The sequence below is a fragment of the Xiphophorus couchianus genome, chromosome 5 (assembly GCF_001444195.1).
Source record: "Xiphophorus couchianus chromosome 5, X_couchianus-1.0, whole genome shotgun sequence".
NCBI lineage: Eukaryota > Metazoa > Chordata > Actinopteri > Cyprinodontiformes > Poeciliidae > Xiphophorus > Xiphophorus couchianus.
In genome coordinates, this window is record NC_040232.1 from 20,179,815 (window position 1) to 20,205,088 (window position 25,274).

The 25,274-nt window shown below is 40.2% G+C and overlaps 1 protein-coding gene across 2 annotated transcripts; it reads right to left on the bottom strand.

The window, feature by feature from the left end:
• Nucleotides 1–143: 143 nt before the first annotated feature.
• LOC114143848 (neuronal acetylcholine receptor subunit alpha-3-like) lies at nt 144–24,992 on the bottom strand. Of its 2 annotated transcripts, none has more exons than XM_028016188.1 (8): nt 24,718–24,992; nt 13,661–13,800; nt 12,960–13,004; nt 8,038–8,147; nt 7,156–7,363; nt 5,899–6,510; nt 4,195–4,467; nt 144–2,864 (listed from the first exon to the last, which is right to left on the bottom strand). In XM_028016188.1, exons 1-8 carry the CDS (start codon nt 24,773–24,775, stop codon nt 2,739–2,741), a joined length of 1,572 nt encoding a protein of 523 aa, XP_027871989.1. In that variant the 5' UTR covers nt 24,776–24,992; the 3' UTR covers nt 144–2,738. The 2 variants fall into 2 exon arrangements, with proteins under 2 accessions (XP_027871989.1, XP_027871988.1); XM_028016187.1 differs by having other exon boundaries at nt 4,195–4,470.
• Between the last annotated feature and the right edge of the window lie 282 nt (nt 24,993–25,274).

Consider the following 25,274-nt stretch of genomic DNA (forward strand, 5'->3'; position numbering starts at 1 on the left):
ATAGCTCAGGTGGCTCTGAAATGGCTTAAAGCTGTCAATGTACTCCTTCTGATTATAGTTATTACGTGTGTCTACATGTTTATGTACAGAAAATGTATTTATCAACAGAATATTTCTGAAAATGTACTGCAATAAGAGGAAAAAAAGGAGAAAATGCCATATTTTATTATGGATGTTGAAATTGGCAGTAATGCATCCTTGTTAAAAAATGTAAAAAGCAAAAAAAAAAAAAAAAAAAGAACGGCAAATCTTTAATACATGATCAGCGTTATTGAAAGATGACAATAAAACATTGAACTTTTCCAGAAAAGTTAAAGAAAACCCAGATGGCAGTAATGTCGAAAGTCCATCATGTCATAAAACAAAACAAAGATGTCAACATGTCTGTGTTCATATTACATTATGTTTTATTTAGTAGAAACTGTTTTCAGATTTCACTCATTTCTACAAAAATAACCTTTTTTTTTTCTTTACATAAAACGTTTCTTCTTTTTCCTCAAAACTTGGTTTGACAAACTTTTGTACTTACAGGTAATTCTACACACTCACTGGCCTATTTATTAGGTACACCTTGCCAGGACCAAGTTGGACCCCCTTTTGAAAACAGAAAGTAAGACTCAGTGGACCAGCCAACACTTTTCCAATCGATTGTGGCCAATTCCAGTAAGCCTGTGTGAATTTTAGCCTCCTTTTCTTTTTTTAGCTGGCGCCCATCTGCATCAAGGGTCAATGAGTTGTGATTTCAGAGACTGTAGCTTTCATTCGTTAGTTGCTACAAGGGGTTATCAGAGCTATCTCTACCTTTCTGTCGTTGCGAACCAGTCTGACCTTTCTTTTCTGAGTTTCTCATGTTCATCTACTACATTAATGGCGCCTACTTGATATTTTCTCTTTCCCAGACTATTCTCTGTAAACTTGGGAGATAGTTGTTAATGACCTGTCACCCTCAAAGTAATTAAAATCCCCTTTAATCGCCATTCGGATGCTGACCTTTTAGCAAGTCAAATTTACCACATCTAGAACCCCAAACACATTGAGTCTCTGTAACTGGCTGATGCATTATTTGTGCTAATTCTAGTAATCAAATGAAAAGGTGGACCTACTAAAATGGCCTGTGAGTACAGTATACCTTATCGAAGGCAAATGATTGTATTGCTTTTTGCCTTTTTAATTTCTTTTCTCTTTTGGTGCTTTTTGCAGAGTTAACTGGAAACACACATCCTGTTGTACAAATCCAAGCATATTCACACATAGAGAAAAGATAATCATGGGTTATTATTAGTTACAGTAATCGTTAACTCACTGTATCACCGAGCTCTGGGGTGAAAGCATTCGTCATTTTTCTCATGCATGCATCTTATACACTTTTGAGTTCAGTAATAAGACTAATCCTGAGCGACATAAAAAAAGGGTTTAATTATTAGCCATGGAATTGGGCATTAAGAGCCCTCTGATGGAATCATAAATGGGCTGCTATTTTAAGAGAAACTAATCAAGCATAATTTCACTGAGCATTTACAAGGCCATTCAATTAGCTTATAAAACAATAACCAGACATGGCATCAGTAATGACATATTTTGTAATTACTATAAATAAATAAATAATTAAATAACTAAATAGCCAGAAACAAAAAAAAAAGTCCTGCAGGTAATGCCCAAAATTTTAAAGTAGAACATAAATTTTGCAAAACCACAAATAATTAGAATTGCCTTTCACAATAAGACTTAAACAGCTTGTGTTACAGTTATCCAGTTGAGTACCTCATTGGACGGTGGATGCATGGCTGAGTTTGACAGGTTAGAGAGCGCATGACACAGAGAGTTTGTGTCATGTGCTTGTTTTGAAAGTTTCCAGTTCACTGGCAAATATTGGTTGATGTTCAACTCCTAAGTATCACTGAATGTGCTGCTGATTTGAACCCAAACCAGAATAATCATCTATCAAAATCACTCATTTTGTTTAAAGGTATATGTTCCGATCTCATTTAAAATATAAGATGAAAGCCTGATCATTGCAATTTTGCACGATTGGTGTCAGAGGCCTGCATTAAAACCCAACTTCTAAGTGGTGTTGCTGGTGCACTACCTTGTTATTTTATGCAACTCAACTGGAGAGCAACATGGCTCTGTTTTGTTTGACCAAGTCATTAAAACATTACAGCCTTCTCTTCTGTGTATGTATTCTACAATCCACAAATTATTTCCCTGATTCAATGGCTGTGGTTTTTCTGCAGCAGTTTTTTTCACATTTTACGCTGGTAATCAATTTACCTGCATGCCCATCACATATAAATCAGAACTAAAACACAACAACCTAGATTAAATATCAGCCCAGCTGTGTTATTTCTGGCTGTGTTTTTTTTAAGAACTTAAGCAGGTATGGCAATTAATCTACTATCCAAAAATCTAAATTTACCACATCATTGAAAGAACCACCGCACCCTAAATTTTACATGATCCTAACAAGGGGAGAATTAAGATAATCACTTTGGTAAAAATAAGCAGTCATCAGATATATACAATAACTACATTAAAATCTTCGCTACCATATTGTAGTACACCAACAAATGAAATTAAAATTTTCTTTTAACTTTGCAATGCTTTTATTGAGGAAAGCCAGCACATCCAGTGATGCTTTAAGGCTCAGGGCTGCATCCAGTAATAAGTTGACTGAGAAAAGAGAGTTCTCTTAGTGTTGGTTGTCACAATGTGGCTGAGAACCCTGAGTTTTACAACGGTTACGAGACGAAACCAAAAAGGGGCTGGATGAAGAGGCCCATGGTTCCCAGGACGCACACCGTCACAAAGACCCAGAGGAAGATTCTGTCAATGACCATAGCAACATACTTCCAGTCGTCTTCTACCTATAAGTAGAAAAAGACAAAAACACAAAACTAACACTTGTGGTATTATGCATGAAATAAAATATATATATTTCTTTTGTTGACAATATGTTGTGCACAGTAAGCAGGAACCAGGTGACTCAAGATTGAAATATCAACTTTATAGCAGGACGGAAAATGTTTAAATCAAGAAAAAGAGGAGAAAGTTGCTAAAAATCTCATGAGTCAACATAAATTTGACACATTATTTACACATGAATTAATAAATATGATAATTAATTTCAATCCACAGCTACAGGCATTTTGAGAAATCTGTCTGAGTCCTGAGTTTTTCGTATCGAGCACTTCTTCTCCCCAATGGGAAACTCCATCCTCTTCATTTATAGCCGACAGACAGGGGAGTAAAGCCTTAAGCGCACACTCTGCTCTAGCCTGAACCATTGTTAACTCTCAGAGCAGTTTAGGTTCTGCATCAATTTAGGAATGTTTTTGAATGCTGCTCTCCCATAGGCCTTCAGTGCGCATGTTGTGTTTTTGCATAAATACATTATGCAAAAGAACCCAGGCAGAGTGTTTATTTTCTACTGCCTTGTACACACAAACAGTATATTTAAACAATAGAAAGAGCTGTATCTCTTCTACACTGCATCATTTTTAAGATTTATTAAGAAAATCTACACAGTGCAGTTTTGCAGCAGGAAACTGGCATATGTACAGCATATGCTGTTCATTGTAACAGCATTGAGTTGATGTTACAATGTAAGGTGAGAAAGAAAGTGAAATGAACTCACCTGTAGAGAGAATAGAGAATGGTGAAAATAGCAAGATGGCAATATGTCAGAAATACATTTAAAATGATGCAAGAAAACTGTGCTATACACACAGTTTTCTTGTTTTCCTCATCAGCATCTCTAGGTTGAATTGGTTCGTAGCCTATTAATTAACATCTTGTAGTACTTAGTACAAGACGGTAAAACATATATGAATTATTTTATTTAATAAATCTAAGATAGAAACACTATTTTGACACAAATCTGTGGGTTTGTTCAATAGTTTTTGTAGCACTATGTCACCCTATGCAAGTTGTTTTTCTGCATTGTGATAGACCAGTCCAATAGCAAAGCACTATCTCCTGTCTATCTTTAAAAATTGAATGTCCAAAGTTTACAAATTCATAAAACCTTCCATCAGTCCATTGCCAGACTCCTTCTCCAGTTTATAAACCCACATAGTACCAACGGTCTATTCTGTAATTTACTGTACCATAATAATAGACCACTTAAACCATAAAGGCAGTAAAGAGTAAATTCTACGTCACCAAAAATTCAGATAAGCTGGAAAAACACGGCACCTCTTTGGCCTTGTTCCTGCTCCTCATGTTCTCAGCTATGTACTTGACGCTCTCGATGGCCTGTCTGATCTCGGGCGACACCACGGAGAAGGCCATCACCGTGTTTATGTTCTGTGGACTCAGCTGACAAGGCACCTTTCCAGACTCTGGTGTCTCTGGGGTTTCCCTCACATGCTGGCAGGGGCAGGGACATTTCTTGCCAGTGCAGCCCTCCATGGCCGTGAGCTTACTGTCCCCACCAACCTCCAGACAGTTGAGGGAACCTTCTCCAACCTGCTGGAGGGACACAAGAACAACTAGAAACTAGACTCTGGGAAAGATCTTGGATGACAACACATCACTCATTTCAGATTTGGTAAAACCAAATGATGGCATAACATTATCACCTTAGCTGTACAACATCAACAAGGGAATCTTAAGAACAGATTTTTCTAAAAGATTGATAAGCAGAACCTTCTCAACGAGCTTATTGATTCTTCCCCCAGAAAACTATTCCCGCCAATGTCTTCTGCTTAAACAGCGAATGATAACACATTATCAGAAATCCTTCATTTGCATGTTATGATTATCCCTCGTGCTAATTTAATTAAATGAAATGCAGGGCACACTTTTTATTCAACAACAGACCCAATATCTAATGACATGAAAATGTGTGCACACCTTTTGGCTGAACTACTGCACAAGAATAATCGACCTGCTGATTCAGTTTCACAGAAGCACCAAAAAGTCTTGGAAAGTAAGGGCTTTAGCTTGATTCATTATATGCTGACAAACTGTTTACATTCTCATTGATTAGATCACACCTGACACAAGGGCATCTGGTGTGCAAGCGGATGATAGGGAGAGTCAGCTGCGACTGGAAAACAATAAGATTCAAAAGTCTGTCTTTAAACATTAATTCCCAGTTTTGTGACAGTTTTTTGCTAACTGGCTGTGGCTCTTTAAAGATTGTTTGTCCAAACTTCATCTGTAGGTACTTCCTGGTGAAACTCCAGGAGGGGAGATTCCTGCTACACTTTATGAAGTTTTCCTGCCTTTCTGATGAGTTCAAACTTGAGCAAAACATTATTTTTTTAGTCTCTCATTGACAGTTATTTGTTTTTTGGGGGGGGAGGGGGTAAACTGAAGCCAACCAACCTGGGCAGCTTATCATCATAGGCAGCTCAAGAACAATAAGAGACCATCTGCAAAACATGTATGTTGATCCAGTGAACCTAAATAAACCAGGAAGTGCACCAAGGACTGGCTGAGAAATAAGAAATGTAAAGTCTTGGGCCGAGTCATGTCAAGGAGTAGTAGTTGGATACAAGGAGCCTCCTGGATATATTTCATCAAGACGTAGTAATTATTTATTACGGTTAGTTTGTACATTTCTCACCAAAAATTTGTTTCTTTTTTTTTTAGCAATTTAATTTATTTATTCCTTTATTTTTAAAATAAGTATATTTTGTGTTTAATCCATTTACGTCACTTTCTTTTTCAAATACATTGAAATGTGAATATTTCTGAACAGGTCAGCAAATCTGTTTTTTGTTGTTGGTTTTTTCTGACATTACCTTAGATTCAACAAAAAATTAGCTTAGGAAAATGTTATTATTTTTAACAGAAGGTGGTACTGTGGTCCACAATCTGACGTGTCCCAAAATGATGCACGAGAAACTTCAAGAAAACTAATTTCTATGCAGTGGGGTAAGATTTTCGTACCTGAATCAAGCTGTTCTTCCTCTTCCTCCGTCCTTTCCCTCCTCCGCCTCCTCCTCCCCCTCCAGCTCCTCCTGCTTCCCCACTGCTGTCCAACCACCCGGCCTTACCCTCCTCATCTATCGGCCTACGCATCAGCATAATCCTGGGCAGCACTTTGAGGAACACGGACCGCACCCAGCACGGCATGGTGTGTGTCATGGGCGTGCGGTAGTGCACGTTCAGCACGAACACGGTTATGACAATGCTGAGTGTGACGAAGATCATCGTGAAGAGCAGGTACTCTCCGATGAGTGGGATGACCAGTGATGTTGAGGGGATGGTCTCTGTGATCACGAGCAGGAACACAGTGAGGGAGAGCAGGACGGAGATACAGAGCGTGACCTTCTCTCCACAGTCAGATGGGAGGTAGAAAACCAGCACTGTCAGGAAAGAGATGAGGAGGCAGGGGATGATGAGGTTGATGGTGTAGAACAGCGGCAGGCGACGGATGTAGAAGGAGTACGTGATGTCCGGGTAGATCTCCTCACAGCAGTTGTACTTGATGTCATGTTTGTAGCCCGGAGCGTCAATGATTTCCCATTCCCCGCTTTCCCAGAAGTCTTTGAGATTTACCTAGGAGATGAGTAGGATTTCCAAGCTGAATGATCTACTACGAGAACAACAGATATTCATTTTTAAAATGGCGTAAATCACAGAAAAGTTTGACGTTGTTGGATGTTAAAAAGAAAGTAAGATCAAAGTGTAGCCACTGAATAACCCACAAGTCTCGTGAAAAGTATGGAAGCAATGCAGTCGAGTGTGAACGGACTGACTAATGATTCTGATAGGCTTCCTTGGTCTTCTGCTGCGTAAGGTATACATGTATAGTCATGTAAGGAGTTGCAAAATAAATTGTCTTTTGAGTCTGTAAGTGATTGGTCTGCAGTCAGAAGCTGGCATTTAAATTAAACAGATCAACTTCTTTTTCTAATTCACTAACTACACTGAAGCTGGACTCAGATTAAAACTGCCGGAATTAGTTTTTATAATTTTATGAACCTTTAACAAGGAGGTTTTGTCAACAGCTGATTGAAGACTAATGGAAAAACTAAATGGAAATAGAGCAGCAGAGTCCTGGCAGCATTTAGAAAAGAAAGCTGATGGATTTTATGGTTGGAGCAAAAATGTCTGTTTTAAGAGTCACTTTAAAAAAGAAGAAAATGGTGAATCATTAAAGAGTTTTATGACATAACATTGGAAATTGACACACGTACTGACCTTGGATCCAATGAGTACAAGGTCAATTTTGGCTTTGTCATAAGTCCAGGAGCCAAACTTCATGGAGCAGTTTTGATAGTCAAAAGGGAAGTAGGTGATATCCATTGGGCATGAGGATTTAAAAATGGCAGGAGGAACCCAGGTGATCGTACCGTCATACTTCAGCAATGCTTTGGTCTTATCCTCTACCAGGAAGTCACCCACGGCACTGCAAGGTAGCAGTATCAACACGTTTCCAAGACAGCCAGGGCATCAAAGGACACGACACAAGTGTGATTAAAATAGGACACAAAGATGGATAGAAAGAGAATTGTTTCAAACAATAAGAGGAAAAATAGGAAATGGAGGCACAGAAGAAGAAATGTTAGGCTAGAAAAAGTTCATGTGTGGAATGTGCTTCTTTATTGTAAGCAGCAATAAAGACCAAATGAGGCTGCAGAAAACATAGCACAAAGTAACTGAACAATTGAGCAGAATATTACTAATTTAAACTATTAAACTGACATCAACATACTCCAGTGAATTTGTCTTTTTATCTGTTTTATTTTTATTCTTTTATTTGAGTTTCTTTTGAGTGTGTTCTGCTCTGTTTATACTTGGTATGAAATATTTTAGACATAAAACAAATTTTAAGCTGTGACCAACTTTTGAAGTACTTCAGGTCTTTATTGGAATCAGAGTATTGCACTTGTAGTTACTTTTTTGTACTTTATAAATTAGAATCAAGTTGTTTTGAAATTATTCAAAACACTGAACAACTGTTTTAGCTTTTGCTCCTAATAGTAATCAATAAATAATCATGCACACATAGCTCTTTGTCACTTCAACATGATGTCAGTACAGACAGATGAATTCTGACTCTGATGATGATGAAAGCCTCACTTGTTGTAGAGAACAATATCAGGTCTCCAAATCTTATTTGAGGGAACTCGGATGAATTCAATCCCATCAAACTCTGCTGGCGTCCATCTTAATTTGTAATCGTTCCAAATCTGGAAGAGAAAAATCAAACACTGCTGTTTCTTGTTTTTTTAATATATCTTTCTCTTGACAATGTATGGCTGCAAGATTGTGTTGGCAACTTCTGGTTTGACATCTGTAGTACAACAGTTCGCTTTGGGAATTTATCTGGCTGTATAATTACAGAAATTCTAAGAATTTTCCTAAAATGATGTTACAAGGATCTGCTTAGGTGTTAGGATTCTTTGAGAATTTGTGAATTATATTTTTACTGCTGGTCTTCATATGAATCAGGGTAGTTGACAAAGCAGCTAAACCTTCTAGGATATGAAATATAATTAATGTCTGAAAGATGAAGATCCAATGATGATTATATAACCAGTGTAAAGCCTAAAAGTTGACATTCCAACAAGGTTTTAATCTGTGTGAGAGACTTTTTGTTTACACAAAAGGAACATATTCAGGAAGTCCCAAACCACATTCTCATAAAACCAAATGATAATATTGATACCATAAACATTATACATTTTTTTATTGTTTATTGAAGACATTGCGTCTCTTTGTAAATGAGAAAAAAATACTTGCAATCAGAACTTTTTCTCCAGTGTGGACAGCCATGTAAGTCCAACACCATGCAGTAAGATTTCACTGATCATCATTCTTTCTTTTACCCCTGCAATACTTTGAAAAATTTATTTTCTTGGTTCCAATTTTTTTAAAAGAATGAAGCTACCAACAGTAGACATGCCTGTACAGCGAGTAGCTCAGACAGTGTGAATAAATTCTTCACTGGCAAATAACAGATCGATGTGTTCACTTATTCTGCCAAAATACCTGCAGGTAACGTTTTATGAGCTGTGGATCCATTAGTCTTGGCTATTTGGATGTCGCTCTAGATGAATTTTCTTTTCTTTCATTAGCGAGACAGATTAATGCTCAGTCATGACCTGGAAGATTTTTAATTAACCAGTTCATGCTACACTGGTTTTTCCATTTATCCATCCACCGAGTTTGCATTATGATTGTCAGGATAATTCTCGATGGGCTCCGGTATTGTAGATTATTGTGGCCTTGAGATTCAATCAAAAGGCTAATTTACTGTCACAGAAACCAGCTGGTGTTTTACTTGAGATTAAAACAAAATGCTGAGCTTGATTAGCTAAATTGTTATTTGGAACAAGTTGAAGAAACTGGTTTCTGATTAGCATGTGTATCAAAAGTATCAACAAAATTTATTGTATAGATCTGAAAAATCTAAATAAATGATATTAAAAATGTAATTAGAGATGTAAATTTCATCCATCCATCCATCCATCCATCTTCTTCCGCTTATCCGAGGTCGGGTCGCGGGGGTAGCAGCTTCAGAAGGGAGGCCCAGACTTCCCTCTCCCCAGCCACTTCTTCCAGCTCCTCCGGGGGAATCCCGAGGCGTTCCCAGGCCAGCCGAGAGACATAGTCCCTCCAGCGTGTCCTGGGTCTTCCCCGGGGCCTCCTCCCGGTGGGACGTGCCCGGAACACCTCACCAGGGAGGCGTCCAGGAGGCATCCTGACCAGATGCCCAAGCCACCTCAACTGGCTCCTCTCGATGTGAAGGAGCAGCGGCTCTACTCTGAGTCCCTCCCGGATGACTGAGCTTCTCACCCTATCTCTAAGGGAGAGCCCAGCCACCCTACGGAGAAAACCCATTTCGGCCGCTTGTATCCGCGATCTCGTTCTTTCGGTCATGACCCAAAGCTCATGACCATAGATGAGGGTGGGAACGTAGATCGACCGGTAAATCGAGAGCTTCGCTTTTTGGCTCAGCTCTCTCTTCACCACGACGGACCGGTACAGCGCCCGCTTGACAGCAGACGCTGCGCCAATCCGCCTGTCGATCTCCCGCTCCCTTCTTCCCCCATTCGTGAACAAGATCCCGAGATACTTAAACTCCTCCACTTGGGGCAGGACACCCCCCCTGACCCGGAGAAGGCACTCTACCCTTTTCCGGCTCAAGACCATGGCCTCGGATTTGGAGGCACTGATCCCCATCCCGGCCGCTTCACACTCGGCTGCGAACCGATCCAGCGAGAGCTGCAGATCACGATCTGATGAAGCCAAAAGGACCACATCGTCTGCGAAAAGCAGAGATGAGATCCTGAGGCCACCAAATCGGATCCCCTCAACACCTTGGCTGCGCCTAGAAATTCTGTCCATGAAAGTGATGAACAGAATCGGTGACAAAGGGCAGCCCTGGCGGAGTCCAACTCTCACCGGAAACGAGCCCGACTTACTGCCGGCAATGCGGACCAGACTCTGACACCGGTCATACAGGGACCTGACAGCCCGTATCAAAGGGCCCGGTACCCCATACTCCCGGAGAACCCCCCACAGGGCTCCCCGAGGGACACGGTCTTCTCCAAGTCCACAAAACACATGTAGACTGGTTGGGCGAACTCCCATGCACCCTCCATGACCCTGCCGAGGGTGTAGAGCTGGTCCAGTGTTCCACGACCAGGACGAAAACCACACTGCTCTTCCTGAATCCGAGGTTCGACTATCCGACGGACCCTCCTCTCCAGGACCCCTGAATAGACCTTGCCAGGGAGGCTTAAGAGTGTGACCCCTCTATAATTGGAGCACACCCTCCGGTCCCCCTTTTTGAACAGGGGGACCACCACCCCAGTCTGCCAATCCAGGGGAACTGCCCCCGATGTCCATGCGATATTGCAGAGTCGCGTCAACCAACACAACCCTACAACATCCAGAGCCTTAAGGAACTCCGGGCGGATCTCATCCACCCCCGGGGCCTTGCCACCGAGGAGCTTTTTAACCACCTCGGCGACCTCGCCCCCAGAGATTGGAGAGCCCAACCCAGAGTCCCCAGGCTCCGCTTCCTCAGTGGAAGGCATGTTGGTGGGATTGAGGAGGTCTTCGAAGTACTCTGCCCACCGGCCCACAACGTCCCAAGTAGAGGTCAGCAGCACACCATCCCCACTATAAACAGTGTTGGTGCTGCACCGCTTCCCCCCCCTGAGACGCCGGATGGTGGACCAGAATCGCCTCGAAGCCGTGCGGAAGTCTTTCTCCATGGCCTCTCCAAACTCCTCCCACACCCGAGTTTTTGCCTCAGCAACCACCCGAGCCGCATGCCGCTTCGCCCGCCGGTACCCATCAGCTGCTTCCGGAGTCCCACAGGCCAAAAAGGCTCGATAGGACTCCTTCTTCAGCCTGACGGCATCCCTCACCGAAGGTGTCCACCAACGGGTTCGAGGGTTGCCGCCGCGACAGGCACCGACAACCTTGCGGCCACAGCTCCGATCGGCCGCCTCGACAATGGAGGCACGGAACACGGTCCACTCAGACTCCATGTCCCCCACCTCCCCCGGGACGTGTTCGAAGTTTTGCCGGAGATGGGAGTTAAAGCTCCGTCTCACAGGGGATTCCGCCAGACGTTCCCAGCAGACCCTCACAACACGTTTGGGCCTGCCAGGTCTGACCGGCTTTCGCCCCCGCCACCGGAGCCAACTCACCACCAGGTAGTGGTCAGTGGACAGCTCCGCACCTCTCTTCACCCGAGTGTCCAAGACATACGGCCGCAGATCCGATGAAACGATGACAAAGTCGATCATCGAACTGCGGCCTAGGGTGTCCTGGTGCCAAGTGCACATATGGACACCCTTATGCTTGAACATGGTGTTCGTTATGGACAATCCATGGCGAGCACAGAAGTCCAGCAACAGAACACCGCTCGAGTTCAGGTCGGGTGGGCCGTTCCTCCCAACCACGCCCCTCCAGGTCTCACTGTCGTTGCCCACGTGAGCGTTGAAGTCCCCCAGCAGAACAAGGGAGTCCCCAGGAGGAGCACTCTCCAGTACCCCCTCTAAGGACTCCAAAAAGGGTGGGTAATCTGAACTGTCGTTCGGCCCGTAAGCACAAACGACAGTCAGAACCCGTCCCCCCACCCGTAGGCGGAGGGATGCTACCCTCTCGTTCACCGGGGTAAACCCCAACGTACAGGCGCCGAGATGGGGAGCAACAAGTATGCCCACTCCTGCCCGACGTCTCTCTCCCTGGGCAACTCCAGAGTGGAAGTATGTCCAGCCCCTCTCAAGGAGACTGGTTCCAGAACCAGAGCCATGCGTCGAGGTGAGACCGACTATTTCTAGCCGGAACCTCTCGACCTCACGCACTAGCTCCGGCTCCTTCCCCACCAGAGAGGTGACATTCCACGTCCCAAGAGCCAGTTTCTGCAACCGAGGATCGGACCGCCAGGGTCCCCTCCCTTGGCCGCCACCCATCACACAGTGCACCCGACCCCTTTGGCCCCTCCCACGGGTGGTGGGCCCATGGGAGGGGGGGCCCATGTTTCCTCTTCGGGCTGAGCCCGGCCGGGCTCCATGGGTAAAAGCCCGGCCACCAGACGCTCGCCATCGTGCCCCCCCTCCAGGCCTGGCTCCAGAGTGGGGCCCCGGTGACCCGCGTCCGGGCGAGGGAACACCAAGTCCAAGGTTTTCCTTCATCATCGGGGTCTTCGGGCTGCACTTTGTCTGGTCCCTCACCTAGGACCTGTCTGCCTTGGGTGACCCTACCAGGGGCATGAAGCCCCAGACAGCATAGCTCCTAGGATCATTGGGGCACTCAAACCCCTCCACCACGATAAGGTGGCAGCCCATGGAGGAGATGTAAATTTCAATTCATCATAAACTTCCTTTTTCCCTCTTTAATGGTGAGCTGTGGTACTTTTTCAAAGGATATGCATATTTAAATAGTATTATTATTTATTTCTATTTTTGTAATACAATATAAGCATCTGACTTACAGTGTGTGACAAAAGTTTTTATAATCCTTGTGTATTGTGAACTCACATGTCGGAGCCATAAATTTGTTTCCATGATCTGATTCACCTCATCCTGCACAGAAACAACAGAGGCAAGTAAGAAAGTTAGATGTTGTTGTTGTGAAAACCCAACAACAACACTGGGAATTATTAGGGATTTACAGTGAACTAAAATGAAAAAACAAAACAAACAAAAAAAACAATCCCTTCTTTCAATTTGTGTTTTCTGGTGCAGAGGTTGTTCAGCTGAAAAGGTGCGACACATTCATCAGAGCGCACACACAGGTCAGTTCACTCGCCTTCAGTTTAATCTCACCTTGCTGAACATGCAGATCTAACTACATTTGACTCCAATCTGAAAAGTTTCTTCCAGGTATTTTTTTCTCCTATTCTGAAGATTGTCTTTTGAGGGATTTGAACAAAAAAGTGCTTTCAGATACAAACTTACAGCCACCAAGTCGCAAATCGCCATAGCAAACTCCAGATCCACATAAGTCTCTGAAATTGGACAAGCTATAGACAGACTAGAATAACACTGAGGGTTTTTTATCAATGCTTCTATTTTTTATTTATTGAGTTTTTTTTTATCAAAAGCTGGGCAATGTGATGATCACAAAAAACACATTCCTTTTCACAAAGACTGATCATCACACAAAGAATAAGTTAAAACATGACACATGGATGTACTGAATTCTCTGATATGTGTGTCTCCAAAAGAGAAAAACTTACGACTTTAACAAGCTGCGAGATGGAGACCTCAAACTCCACGGTAACAGGATCAGAAACATTCTCCACTGGTCTGATGAACTGGTTGTACCGTCTAAAAAGCTTCCTGAAGAGCCGGTCCTCCGCTTTGGATGCAACACAGTCTGAAGTTAAAGAAAGAGAGAGTAGAGAGAGCAAATTGCGACCAAAAATGTAAAAAAATAAAAATAAAGAAAAGAGAGAGTTCAATGAGAACCTGATCATTTGCAGCTATCCTCCACAGCCCTCTACAGCCCGTCTAATCAGATTCAGTCACGTTGGGGATGACTTTGATTGAAGCCAGGCTTCGTCTTCTAATTTTGATGCAGCTTCTCATTAATGAGTTTTTTGAATTTGTGCCGTTAATGTTTTATGATATTTGATGAACCGTCTGCAAAATGTTCTCTTTAGAGTAACTCTTCACTGCTGAGATCAGAGTAAAAAGTTTTCTTTGAGCAAGTCTGAGATGAGGGATAACTTTCAGTGTTGAAGAGCAAAACAAATAAAGATATATTTTCTTTCTTTGTTTTAGTTTTGTTAAACCATCTTAGGGAAATTATCGCCTTACTCAATTATTTCCCCGACCATCTCTATTGGTGCCTCATTATATTTTATGTAAATTTAGTTAATTTTTTTGTATATGGCCTACAAATACCAGTATAGATTTAATAGAGTACCTTTATCTGTATCCTAAAATTTGTGTAGTTTTTCCTCTTATTTCCAACATTTACTTTCTGCACTCTTTCTTTCATAACAGCTCCAAAACAAACTCTGTCAAACCAGGAGACTCTGCCTTGCGTAGGCACACATCAACTCTTGGATATATTTATTTGAGCAGGTATTAAAATACCCAGTATGTCTGGGATTAGTATTTACAAAAGAAGTAAATAACAGTGAAATAAGCTCTGACAAGCATATCCGCTCTCTCCTCCTGATTAATCCTGTACGGTGAGTTCAGTCACAATATTTCACGATTAACCTAATATAGGTGTGTATCTGTCTGGATGGCTCATTTCATGACTACATTTAGCAAAAAATACTTGCAGTTGTATTTACAAATTGTCCTGACATAGGTTGCCTCAGGGACAATGTGAGGATGTCAACCAAGGGGAAGAAGCTATTTTGGCCCAGTGAAGAGAAGTTGCCTATAGCCTGTGGATAAGATATGAAAGATTTTTTATTTTGGTGCAAGCATGGAAGGTGAGAGGACCAATTACGTTCTCAAGTTTTTCCACAGTGTTTTAGATTTCTGTTACTAGCTTTTCTTTGAGCAAAGCTTAAAACTTTTATGTGTGTGAAAATGAAACGAATGCTCAAATAAAAGCTTAGTAATAGAAATCTAAAATGCTGAGAAAGACGTGAATGCTACAATTGACTCCAAAAAAACTGAATGCAGCTGAATTACATTAAGGATCACTCCTGCTCTTTTTAAACATGATAGCTTGTCAATATCTTTCTAAATATCTGCATTAATATCACAATGTCTGTCGGGGATCAGAGGTGACTGGTCATTAGGGGTATTTGGCTAAGTAAGATGCAAACAAGTAATTTAGTGATGACATCAATAAATATATATTAGTATATCAGAATATATAACCTATATATTGGTTGTGTAAAACACAAACAATATAACATAAATCCTTTTCACATTCATTTTTTGTGTGTTTTGATGATTAAACCCATGCAATGATTGCATGTCAGTGATTGTGGATTTAATGCTAGGTGCAGCTATTTGTTTCACAATGCTCTATATACTGTATCTACCTATGTGCTGTACGACATTTGCTGATTCACCTATTGGCTGATTTTTCTGTGGGACGTGACTTTAAACCAGGGAACCTCAAAACCGGGCCTCGAGGGCCGGTGTCCTGCAGGCTTCAGATGCGTCTGTGGCTCAACTTCTGAGACAAATAATGAGGTCATTAGCAGCAACATGACTGCATACTGAGGAGGTGATTCAGCCATTTGACTGCAGTGTGTTGAACATGGGACACATCTAAATGTTGCAGGACACCGGCCCTCGAGGACTGGATTTGAGGACCCCTGATATTCAAGGAAAACCTGCTTTTCCACACATTTTGTTGTTGAGCACATCTGAAATATTGAGAAGAAAACGAAACTTGAGAATCTGAAATATGTATGGGGTGTACAGTACAAAGGCACTATGTACCTATTTTTTCCAGGCACATAGTGCCATTTCATAGCACAATCAAGTAACTGTGTTACATTCAGATCTTATATATATTCTGTGTTAATCAACTTAAATGCCTTAAATTTGGCCGCTGTCTCTTTAAAAAGCTCCTGCTCTTAAAGGAGGTGACACTCTGCCTTCAGCACTTCATCACGACAATGCTCCTCCATTATGCAGTTAACAACCATCCTCAGGAGCGTTTCACTGTTTCTATGATAAGCCCAGCAGACATGCAGCTCCACCAGGTGTTTGCTAGTTGCTGCTGCCGCTAGTCTGGAGGAGTTGAGTGGAGGAGGCACGGGGATGGGGACTCTGTGAGGAGGCACTTGGTGAAAGCAAAAAAGATTGATTTTATGTAAGACCCTCCTCTCTGCCCCCTTTTATCCAAGAGTATTCATGTATTTTGACAAAGAGGGAAAGAAGAACTTTTCCACCTTGAAAAGGATAAAACCCTTTAGTGGTGGTACTAAGGAGCGGTCGCAACAAAACCATGTTAGAGCCAGCTGATTCAGTCTTTGCTGGACATTGCTGACTTAAAGCAACTGACAAGTGCTGCATTCCTCCTTCTGCAAGGCCTCGGGTTTGGTAAAAAGGCTTTCATTGGCTCGGTTGTTCTGTTAAAGGCATTGATCGCTGTCAGCTGTTCAAACTCAACACCACTCTGTGAATGTGGTAATCTCTTGGATTGTGAATTATTAAACTATTCAGTAGCTGCCAGAATTGACTCAAGGTGCTGTTAAGGTCTTATCTTAATGCTGGACATTTTTTTTAGTAAAAATCAGTAACGCAGATCTACACAAGAAAATATTATAATTATAGTCTTAATTAACATTACTGTGAGGGGTTAAAGATTATTGGCTACCAATAAAAACAGTTTTATTTCTTCCAATAGGTGAGTTTTTACTAGTTTACATCACAAAGTTAACAAAGTCACACTGAAATTAAAACTCTGCTGTGATTTTCTCTAAGTGATATTCAATGTACAAACAGTGACTCATCTTCAGTGAAGGTATCTGCAGATGTTTAGTTTTAGCATCTGTTTAATGCCCTGATGTCCTCTAATTAAACCTGCTGAGGCCAAAATATTGCATAGGCCATATTTATTCCTAATTTGTGTTTATAAAGTTGTGGGACAAGTAAACAAGTGTTACTGTCACTTGTTTTTAAGAAATCATCTGTCAGTTTTTGTTTTTACCCATCTACATTGATAATGCTCCTGGTAATTGGTTGTTTTGAGTGACTGAAGGAACATTGTCACTTCAGTTTTACCCTATTTCTATTCAGTTTCTCGTTTCTGCACACGCACAAATATTTTTAGAGGTTTCTATACAAATGATCCATATTGTAAGTAATTTTTTACTGTGTAAAAAATTATGCATTGGTGTCCCCATTATTTCTGGATTGATAACAAAAAAACTATTCTGGTGGAAGGATTTGAAAGGCTTGTTCCTTTGACGATGGGCAGCAAAGAGCAGAGAAAACTAAAAGAAAATATGAAGAGAAACCATGATATGGAAAAAAATCTTGAGTCGCTTTCAGTGTTTGTCTCCAAAACTGTTTAAAATATTATCATCATTTGACGAAATTAAGCCGGGGAAAATAAAAGCAAAAAGAATAGAGTTAATTGGAATGGACTGCTGATGAAATCCTGCCGAGCCTTTTTTCCATCAAGTTCCCGCCTTCAAACACAGAAGATAACCTCTCAGCACTGCACACAACAATGACACCATGAACCCTGCTGCTGATGAACTCTCGATGGCAGGCCTCCAGAGACAACACAAGAGCTACCCAAAAATAAAAATGAAAACAGAAAAAAAACACACCTAGATGAAAAGAAGAAGAAGTGAAAAAGGAGAGGAGAGAAGCTGAAAGCAAAGCCTTCTTAAGATGTCACTCAGGAGATTATTTGAATCCAGAGTTCTGAGCCTGCTGTCTGATAGATGCTTAGTATGTGGCAGCGCTGCTTTAAATGGAGTTTTAAAAAGCAGGAAAACTTCAGAGGTGATTCCAGCTAATCAGAGAAAAACATTAAATTGTCATATAAAGTTATGGAAAAGAATCTACAAGATGACACAAAATAGAGGGAAAGATATTCTGTATTTTTAAATAAAAAAAACAACAAAATGCTGCCATGATGTCTAATCTTTACTTTCACATATACAGGAGAGCTACTTTCTACTGAACACCCACTGACTAAATCCACACACATCATATGGACGTATAATATTTAACACAGCAGGATCTATCAAGTGGAGAATCAAAAAAGACCATATGAAGAACAGCCACAGGTGAATTACTTCTTACCATCAATAATTCATATGTTGAAGTATCTATTATTACACCTGGATAAATGCACATGTCGTGATAAAGAGTATATATATTTTATCAAGAAACTAATTTTATCCACAAAAGCACTTGAAATGTGAAATTATTTGCCAGTAAGCAAACATTAAAAATAGGAATACTGCTTTTAATATATTCATGCCCGTGAATATATCTTCTATATTGAAGAAGTTAGCAGCTGACAGCCCACTAACCCTCCTTTACAACCAGTCATGGTTGAGCTGCTGAACAAATCAATTTCATCAAGCTTTGTTTTCCTCTACCGAAGAGGTGATCAAGGGAGCAGAGCAAAGGAAGAATGAATGGTTCACACTGCATAAGCAGCCAATCTCTGGCATTTCCACATAAAAATGTTACTTTAAAAGTTGAAGGGGAATAAAAACAAAAGCAGGTAATGATATATAAATATGGATCTGTAACAATTCAACAGCTTGGTCAACAGGTAAGATGAAAATGAACAATGTATGTTTGTTCTTTTCTCAATTCATAATTTTTGCCACAATTCTCATTAGAGTCTTCTTCTACTGTGTTTGTCTGGAAATGGCTTTTGACAAAGAAATGCCTCACAAAACTTGAGGTAAAATTCAGTTTTTATGTCTGCCTTGTTTTATATTTGTGACAGTTTTCCATACAGGATCATTGCAGTGTGTCTTTAAAACTGCGGAGAGTTATGAACACATTTATGATACCTTAAAAGGTTTTTGCTTTAAAAAAAACTTTGCTTTACACTAGGCTGAAATATTACAGAAATTATTTAAAATAAATTTTGTGAAATTTATTGTCACAAAATGACAATAAATTTCTTATTACACTTTGAAAGACTAAAATCCACCTCAAAACCAAAACATAGTAACCATCCAAGGAATGTTATTTAGTTGGTCTAGTAACATAAACACAGTTTCAGTGTTTTAACATTTTGACTTGATCTGTGTTTTATTTTACATAATCGACAGTTTCTCCACAGATAGAGAGATAGAGAATTTTGTGAAAAGACAGCAGTAAGCCCGTCTGAGAAACATAATTCGAAAATAAGATCGCTAGACTAAGTTTTACTGCTTTCAATGAAAATATATGGAAAATGTTGATGTTTTCGCCATTTTGAAAACTGTGCAGGTCACTGCTGTCTTTGTGATTTTTTTCAATGGCCATGAGGAGCTCAGAATAGGATGGAAATGTTTTGTGGAAAAGATATGTGGAGGAGTAATTAGTAAGTCAATGCATTTCCATTTGATTTCATGAGTTTCTAACTGTAAATGTTTCCAGACAAACATTATGTATCTACCAACCTTGAGCTAGGAGCTAATGAACCACGGCTAAGACTCTGATTGAATTACTGCTGGACCTTTTGCGTTGAGTTCATGCATTTCTACATAAATGTGTAGGTTTCTAATGATACTCTGGTTTCTTGCCACAGTGGAGGTTCTTCTTATGACCTTTATTTTTAGTAAATTAGCATGTTACATTAACCATGTGTGAGCCTTTAAACTTTAATTATCAATTTCTATACATGCAGTGTTTTACAGAAAATAAAAACCTGTATCACTTGAACTATTTCACATTGTGACTTACATGAATGGGCGATAAACAGGCTTCTGCAGCACATGATGGCACGCAGTCATTTGAATCATTTGTGCTGGAACAGAAACATGGAGATACACACATCTTTGTCTGAAAGGAAGTCTAATTGTAATTTCCACTCTTCTTCAACAAACAAGACAAATCAGCTTCTGTTTTCAGTTATTTAGTTCCTCCATTGCAATCCAGTTTCTTCATGTAGTTGTGAGTATTGCAGCTATCTTTTTTTGTCACCTGTGTTAATCTGATGGGGCATACATTGATATTTACCAAAAGTCCTGAGTCTTGATGATCAACTTGCATTGTGGCACACATTTTGTCTGATCAACAACAGATCCCTGATATAAGCTACAACATTTGTTATAACTTCAACTTTTTTGTTTGGTTTTGCTGTGTTTTCCACCAAGTCCACTATATCAAATGGTAGGTTTGATATAGTGTACAGTAGATATGTGCAACCAATCAGTGTCCAGACTTTTTTTTATAGTGCTGCAGCTTCGTTGTTGGGATTAGCTGAGATAGATGAAGTAAAGCTTGCAAAAAATGAGTGGAGATGCAGAGGAATGAAACAGGAGATATGAGAAAAGTGTAGCTGTGGCAAATTAGAATCCAGAGCATCTACAATTAATGCACTTCACTGGATATTTTCAATGATTCAACTCAACATGCAGGCAATGTCAAAACCAGGGCAGAAAGCCAATCTAAGTTATGGAGGCTTCATGAGCAGCTTAGTTCTGGATCTACTGTATATGTGAAAACTGATTCAGAGAAGAAAATGTTATGGTAGAGTTTAGGCAGCAATTATAAGAAGCATATAATTTAAGTGCTGCGTCCTTGAGTAGATGTTAACATTCCAATATTTAAAGGGAAAATAAATGTTTTCAGAGCCAATTTGACCTGAACTTGACCCGAAGAGATTAAATCACAGGATGTGTGGAGATCCTCCCGCATCTTTGGAGCTTTTACTGGGAGGAAAACGAGGTTTACAGTCTTGCTGACATTTGGAAGTGGAGGATGAGTTGCAGCAAGTGACGGAAAACAAGAGAACATTTTATGGGTCGTGTTGAAGGGTTGCGTTAGGGAGCCATTTGGCCTCCATTCTCCCCTGAGCGTGCAAATGCTTTTAAAGCAGAGTGAGTAAGAGAGACACACAGAGGGAGGTAAGCATAGATGGGCATAAATGAGGAGGTCTTCATCTCTCACAAAACAATACATATTTATGATAAAAACACGCCGGTAGCAAACGCAAGGAATTCAGCTGAGCAGGAAAACCTGAAGAAAAGAGAACAAAGCTGAAGAACAAAAAGACGACAGCTTCTGAACCTTGGAGACTTGTGAGTGAAGTGTTGTGCTGGGATCTTAAGATTGTAAAAGAAGAGTATAAAGAAACAGAGAAGTTAAATAAATGCAGCACACAAACTCAGCAGGTTAGTCTCTTTATATCCTTCCAAGAAAAGCTGTCCGTAATAGCTTTTCTCTTTTGATCATTAAAGATATATACTCCTTCTTTTATGAGGATGAAACTGATATGGAAATCGATAGATTTATTTTTGGTTAAATGCAAAAAAATAAGAGAGATCTTTAGGATTTTTTAAATTTGTGTTTTACTTTCTTCAAATTCAGAAGCTTAAAGTTGAAACCAAATGTTTATATGCAGTGACTAAATGATACATAATTTTTTTTCTTACTGTGTGAAGAGAAATCACACTAAACTTATTTTGTTTCAGATCAGTCAGAATTACCTATTTGCTAAATGTCAAATTACTAATGACAAATTGATATTTCCCATAAGCTAGCTTATCTGAATAGTAGGTCACTTGAATTTAAAAAGGTTTCATGAAAGTTTTGTATTGCTTTTCTTATATTGCTGTTTTGCTTTTCCCATTGGAAGATCATAATTACATCTAAATCAAACCTTAAATGAGTCAGAGTCTTTACTCTGGTTCCAGAATTATCTGCAAAGTCAAACCAGTCTCAAATGTGGCATCTAAAGAAGTTGTGTTAAAATGTAAACTGATGTAACCAGCAAGTTGAGTGGCAGTGAAACTGTGAGGGCTGCAGCAGGATATACCTTTGTGACTCAGTTAGTAAAAAAATAAATAAATAAAATACCACACACCCTTTTGTTCTGTGTTGCTGCTTTATAAATACTGTGACTTTAACCTTGTTACCACACAACTGCACAAATACACACACATACACAAACACAGCTCACCGGATCATCAGTCATGCATTTAAATCTGAATGCCTCTGTTTCAACACAATGAGCAGTTAGATAAACATACCCACATTGCTTAACTTTAAAATCACCTCAGGCGTCGTTGCGGTGCGCCATCTGTGGATATTCTGTTTCTGGTCTTTTTGTTTGTTTGTTTTTTAATTAAATGTGCATAAAAGACTCAGTGAAACATCCTCCGTGTCTACATCGGGCTGTGAAGAACAGGATGTGATGTCTATTTTCATGTAAGGAACAACCCTCACATTGATCGCTCAATCGCAGTGCATCGGTCTGTGGTCTGATGTTGCATAATACATGAGCGTGGCATACTCTTCCATGGACTTACACAAACATTTTCCTGCAGTGAAAAAGTTTGTTGAGTGCACAAGTTCTGCTTGACGAGAACGAGGGACTGTCTGTTTTCTATAGCTGGAAGATAAAGATTACACTAAAAGAAAATATCTCTATGTTACTCCAAATTTATCTGTAACACCACTAACTCTGATGAGCAGCTCCTGCATTCTGAGTGTTAATCATTCATTGTGGTCATTACCGTTAATTAAATGACCGGATCATTACTGAGACCTCAATTGCTTTTGTCAGAAGAAATTATTCACATGCTTTTGTTTCTCTCTCTTTGGGATTCTGTAATGGTGTGTATCATGTTTTCTTCTGGGTTGGTCTGCTCCTTTATTTATTCAGTAATTCATTCATTTGTTCATTCAGATACATTTAAACCTCCGTACTAGTGTATATAATTTGATACTAAAGGAAGCAGAGTCAAAAAAAATACAACACTTTTTAAATATTCATGAAAAATTCATGAAAAACAAAACATATGGCTGTGAAGTGAGCCCACTTAAGACGTATGCAATGAAAGAGAACCCATCAATAGACGCCAAGATAACATCCCTTGGAGAAAAAAAAACATGCACCAAAAACATGAACACTAACACTAAGTTTGACATAAAACTGAACAATGAGAGGCAAGAAAATGCAGAATTACTGCCTGAAACTGGAGCTTAACAATATCAAAAGACAACAAATATTATATCACAAAAATTTTACTTGTAATGTGAAAAAAGTGTGACAAAACACACACAGTTGCATGAAAAATGATTTCTGGAGTCTCCTTTTTTGGTACTGTTAATACAAGGGAAGGCAACTGATTTCCGTCAGTGTAGTTAATTCATTATATAATCAACTACAATAGAGTACAACCGACAAATAAAATAATTTGTGGTTTGAATTACTCCAAGAGGACTTGTGTCTGAAATCAGAGGGACAACATTTCAGTTACCACGGTGATGAATGAATCATTCTTTTCATTCTTTTCTTCTCTAGAGAAAAGAGTGAACCAAACCATTGGAGACAGAGAAAGAAAGAGTGAATATTCTTTTTAGGGTTTATGTGAAAGATGATAATCCAGAAGAAATACCGTGATGAATCAGTTATCTGCTGTTTTTGCCCCAGGAGCAAATGTTTACCATGAGACGTTGATACGCCATGCTTCCACATTGCAAACATTCCTGCAGTTCAGAAACAAGTTTTCTCCAGCAGTGGTCAGCGATTGGGATTCTGGATGGTTTCCAGGATCCTCAGATCATTTTCCTTTTATCCCACCTTTTCACTAAAATTCTTCTCCAGACCCGAATCGTATTCATTTCCTTTCATTTTTGACCTGATGATCCAATTTCTTTCCTACTCTTCCCTTTGATCCCTTCTTTCTCTTCACCTCTACCTGGCATCATCAGTCTATTTTTGCTCGTCATTACAAAGGAGCAAATATAATGACTCCTTACATTTGCTCCTTTTTCATGCTATGACTTTTTCCAGATATTCTTTTTTTTCCAAAATTGACTCTTTAGTCTTCCTTCAGTCAAAGCCCTGTTGCTGACCCCCTTTTTTCCCCAACAAGTCTCAATTTTCTTGAAAACAAACCAGCTCGTTTCTTCTTATGTCGAATAATTTCACAAAAAAATTCAAGAAAATCTCTGTGTAAAAATCCAAGTGACTTAAAAATCTATGTGCAAACACTCTCATCTTTTCCAAAAGCAATTTTTATATTTTAGCTATTACTGTGCGCAACTAAGGTCATCATATTTATGCGGTGACATTCAGCGCAGTGAGAAGGTTTTATATCATATGCCTTCAGCTGACTCAGTCTCCTGACGGAAGACATCCCATCTACCCTCTGCCAGAGTAAACAATGTGCCCTGTATAAATCAGCACCTCACGGGGGCGGTGTGAGGGGGGACATGGAGAACACGTCCTCTAAAGAGATTATTAATCTGCATGGCTTCATAAAATCTTGCCTCGGAGCAAAATTTGCATTCATCAAAATTCATTTGCCTTCACTGCCATTCTGTATTCCATTTCAGTGACCCAGTTTGTGTCAATGGGGAGCAGTTCTAATGTTAATAATTAGGATCTAAATGGGGCTGTTTGGTGATGGAAATTACATTTAAAAGAGATTTGAGAAGAAACGCGAAGCAAGAGGCTAAAACTTCCAGCAACTAAAAGATTCAAACAAAACTTAAGAGGAGGGATTCTTCGTGGTCATGAAGAGAGGATGCATGCTAAACAGACTCAAGCGCACAGAGCGCGTAACACATTGCTTATTAACCCGATCAATTTAATCTGAACTCGTGATCGCTCTTTGAAAGCGTAAAATCTAGCCGATCTGCAGTCCTGCTTTAGGCAAAGACCACTTACCTTGAGTCTGCAAATCTATCAGAAGAAACATCAAAGTCAACCCCAGGGAAGGCGTCATCCTTTCCTCCTGTGTGCCCAATCAAGGATCCCGCTTTATTTACAAAAAAATAAAAAGACCAGGACAGCAGTCAGTGCAGTCAATGGGGGAAATAAGATGGAACAGAATGAGAAGATGCTCCGTGTCTCCCCTGGTGCCGTCGCTCTCACTGTGGCCGTGCGCTCCTCCAAACTTGACTTGGTTCGTCCCTCCCTTATGAGCGCTCATCTCCCCTCTGGCGGATCCACTCCGACTTTAAGCACAGGGAGGAAATTAGATCCGGGAGCGGACAGATCTTCTAGTTTATATTTAGGAGTGTCACAAAACAGCAACAAAAAGGATTGGTTAGTTTCTTTAAAACTTCGTAAAAAATCTAACTACTTCTCTTATCGTTTTGTTGTTGTTAATATTATTAATTTCTAAAGTGTAGCCTTTCTGATGCTATCGAGTTCTTGAAAGTCTCTCCAAAAAGTGATGACAGAAGTTAAAATTGATGACTTGTTAAAGCAAAGAAAAATAC

Bases quoted from the DNA above. Each gene is read 5' to 3' on its own strand.
- LOC114143848 (XM_028016187.1), bottom strand. From the start codon at position 24,775: ATGACGCCTTCCCTGGGGTTGACTTTGATGTTTCTTCTGATAGATTTG. The intron at 4,471-5,898 runs GTACGAAAATCT...GTGTCCCTCCAG, and splicing joins GGAAGAACAGCTTGATTCAG to CAGGTTGGAGAAGGTTCCCT. The intron at 2,865-4,194 runs GTGCCGTGTTTT...TTCTACTTATAG, and splicing joins GCAGGAACAAGGCCAAAGAG to GTAGAAGACGACTGGAAGTA.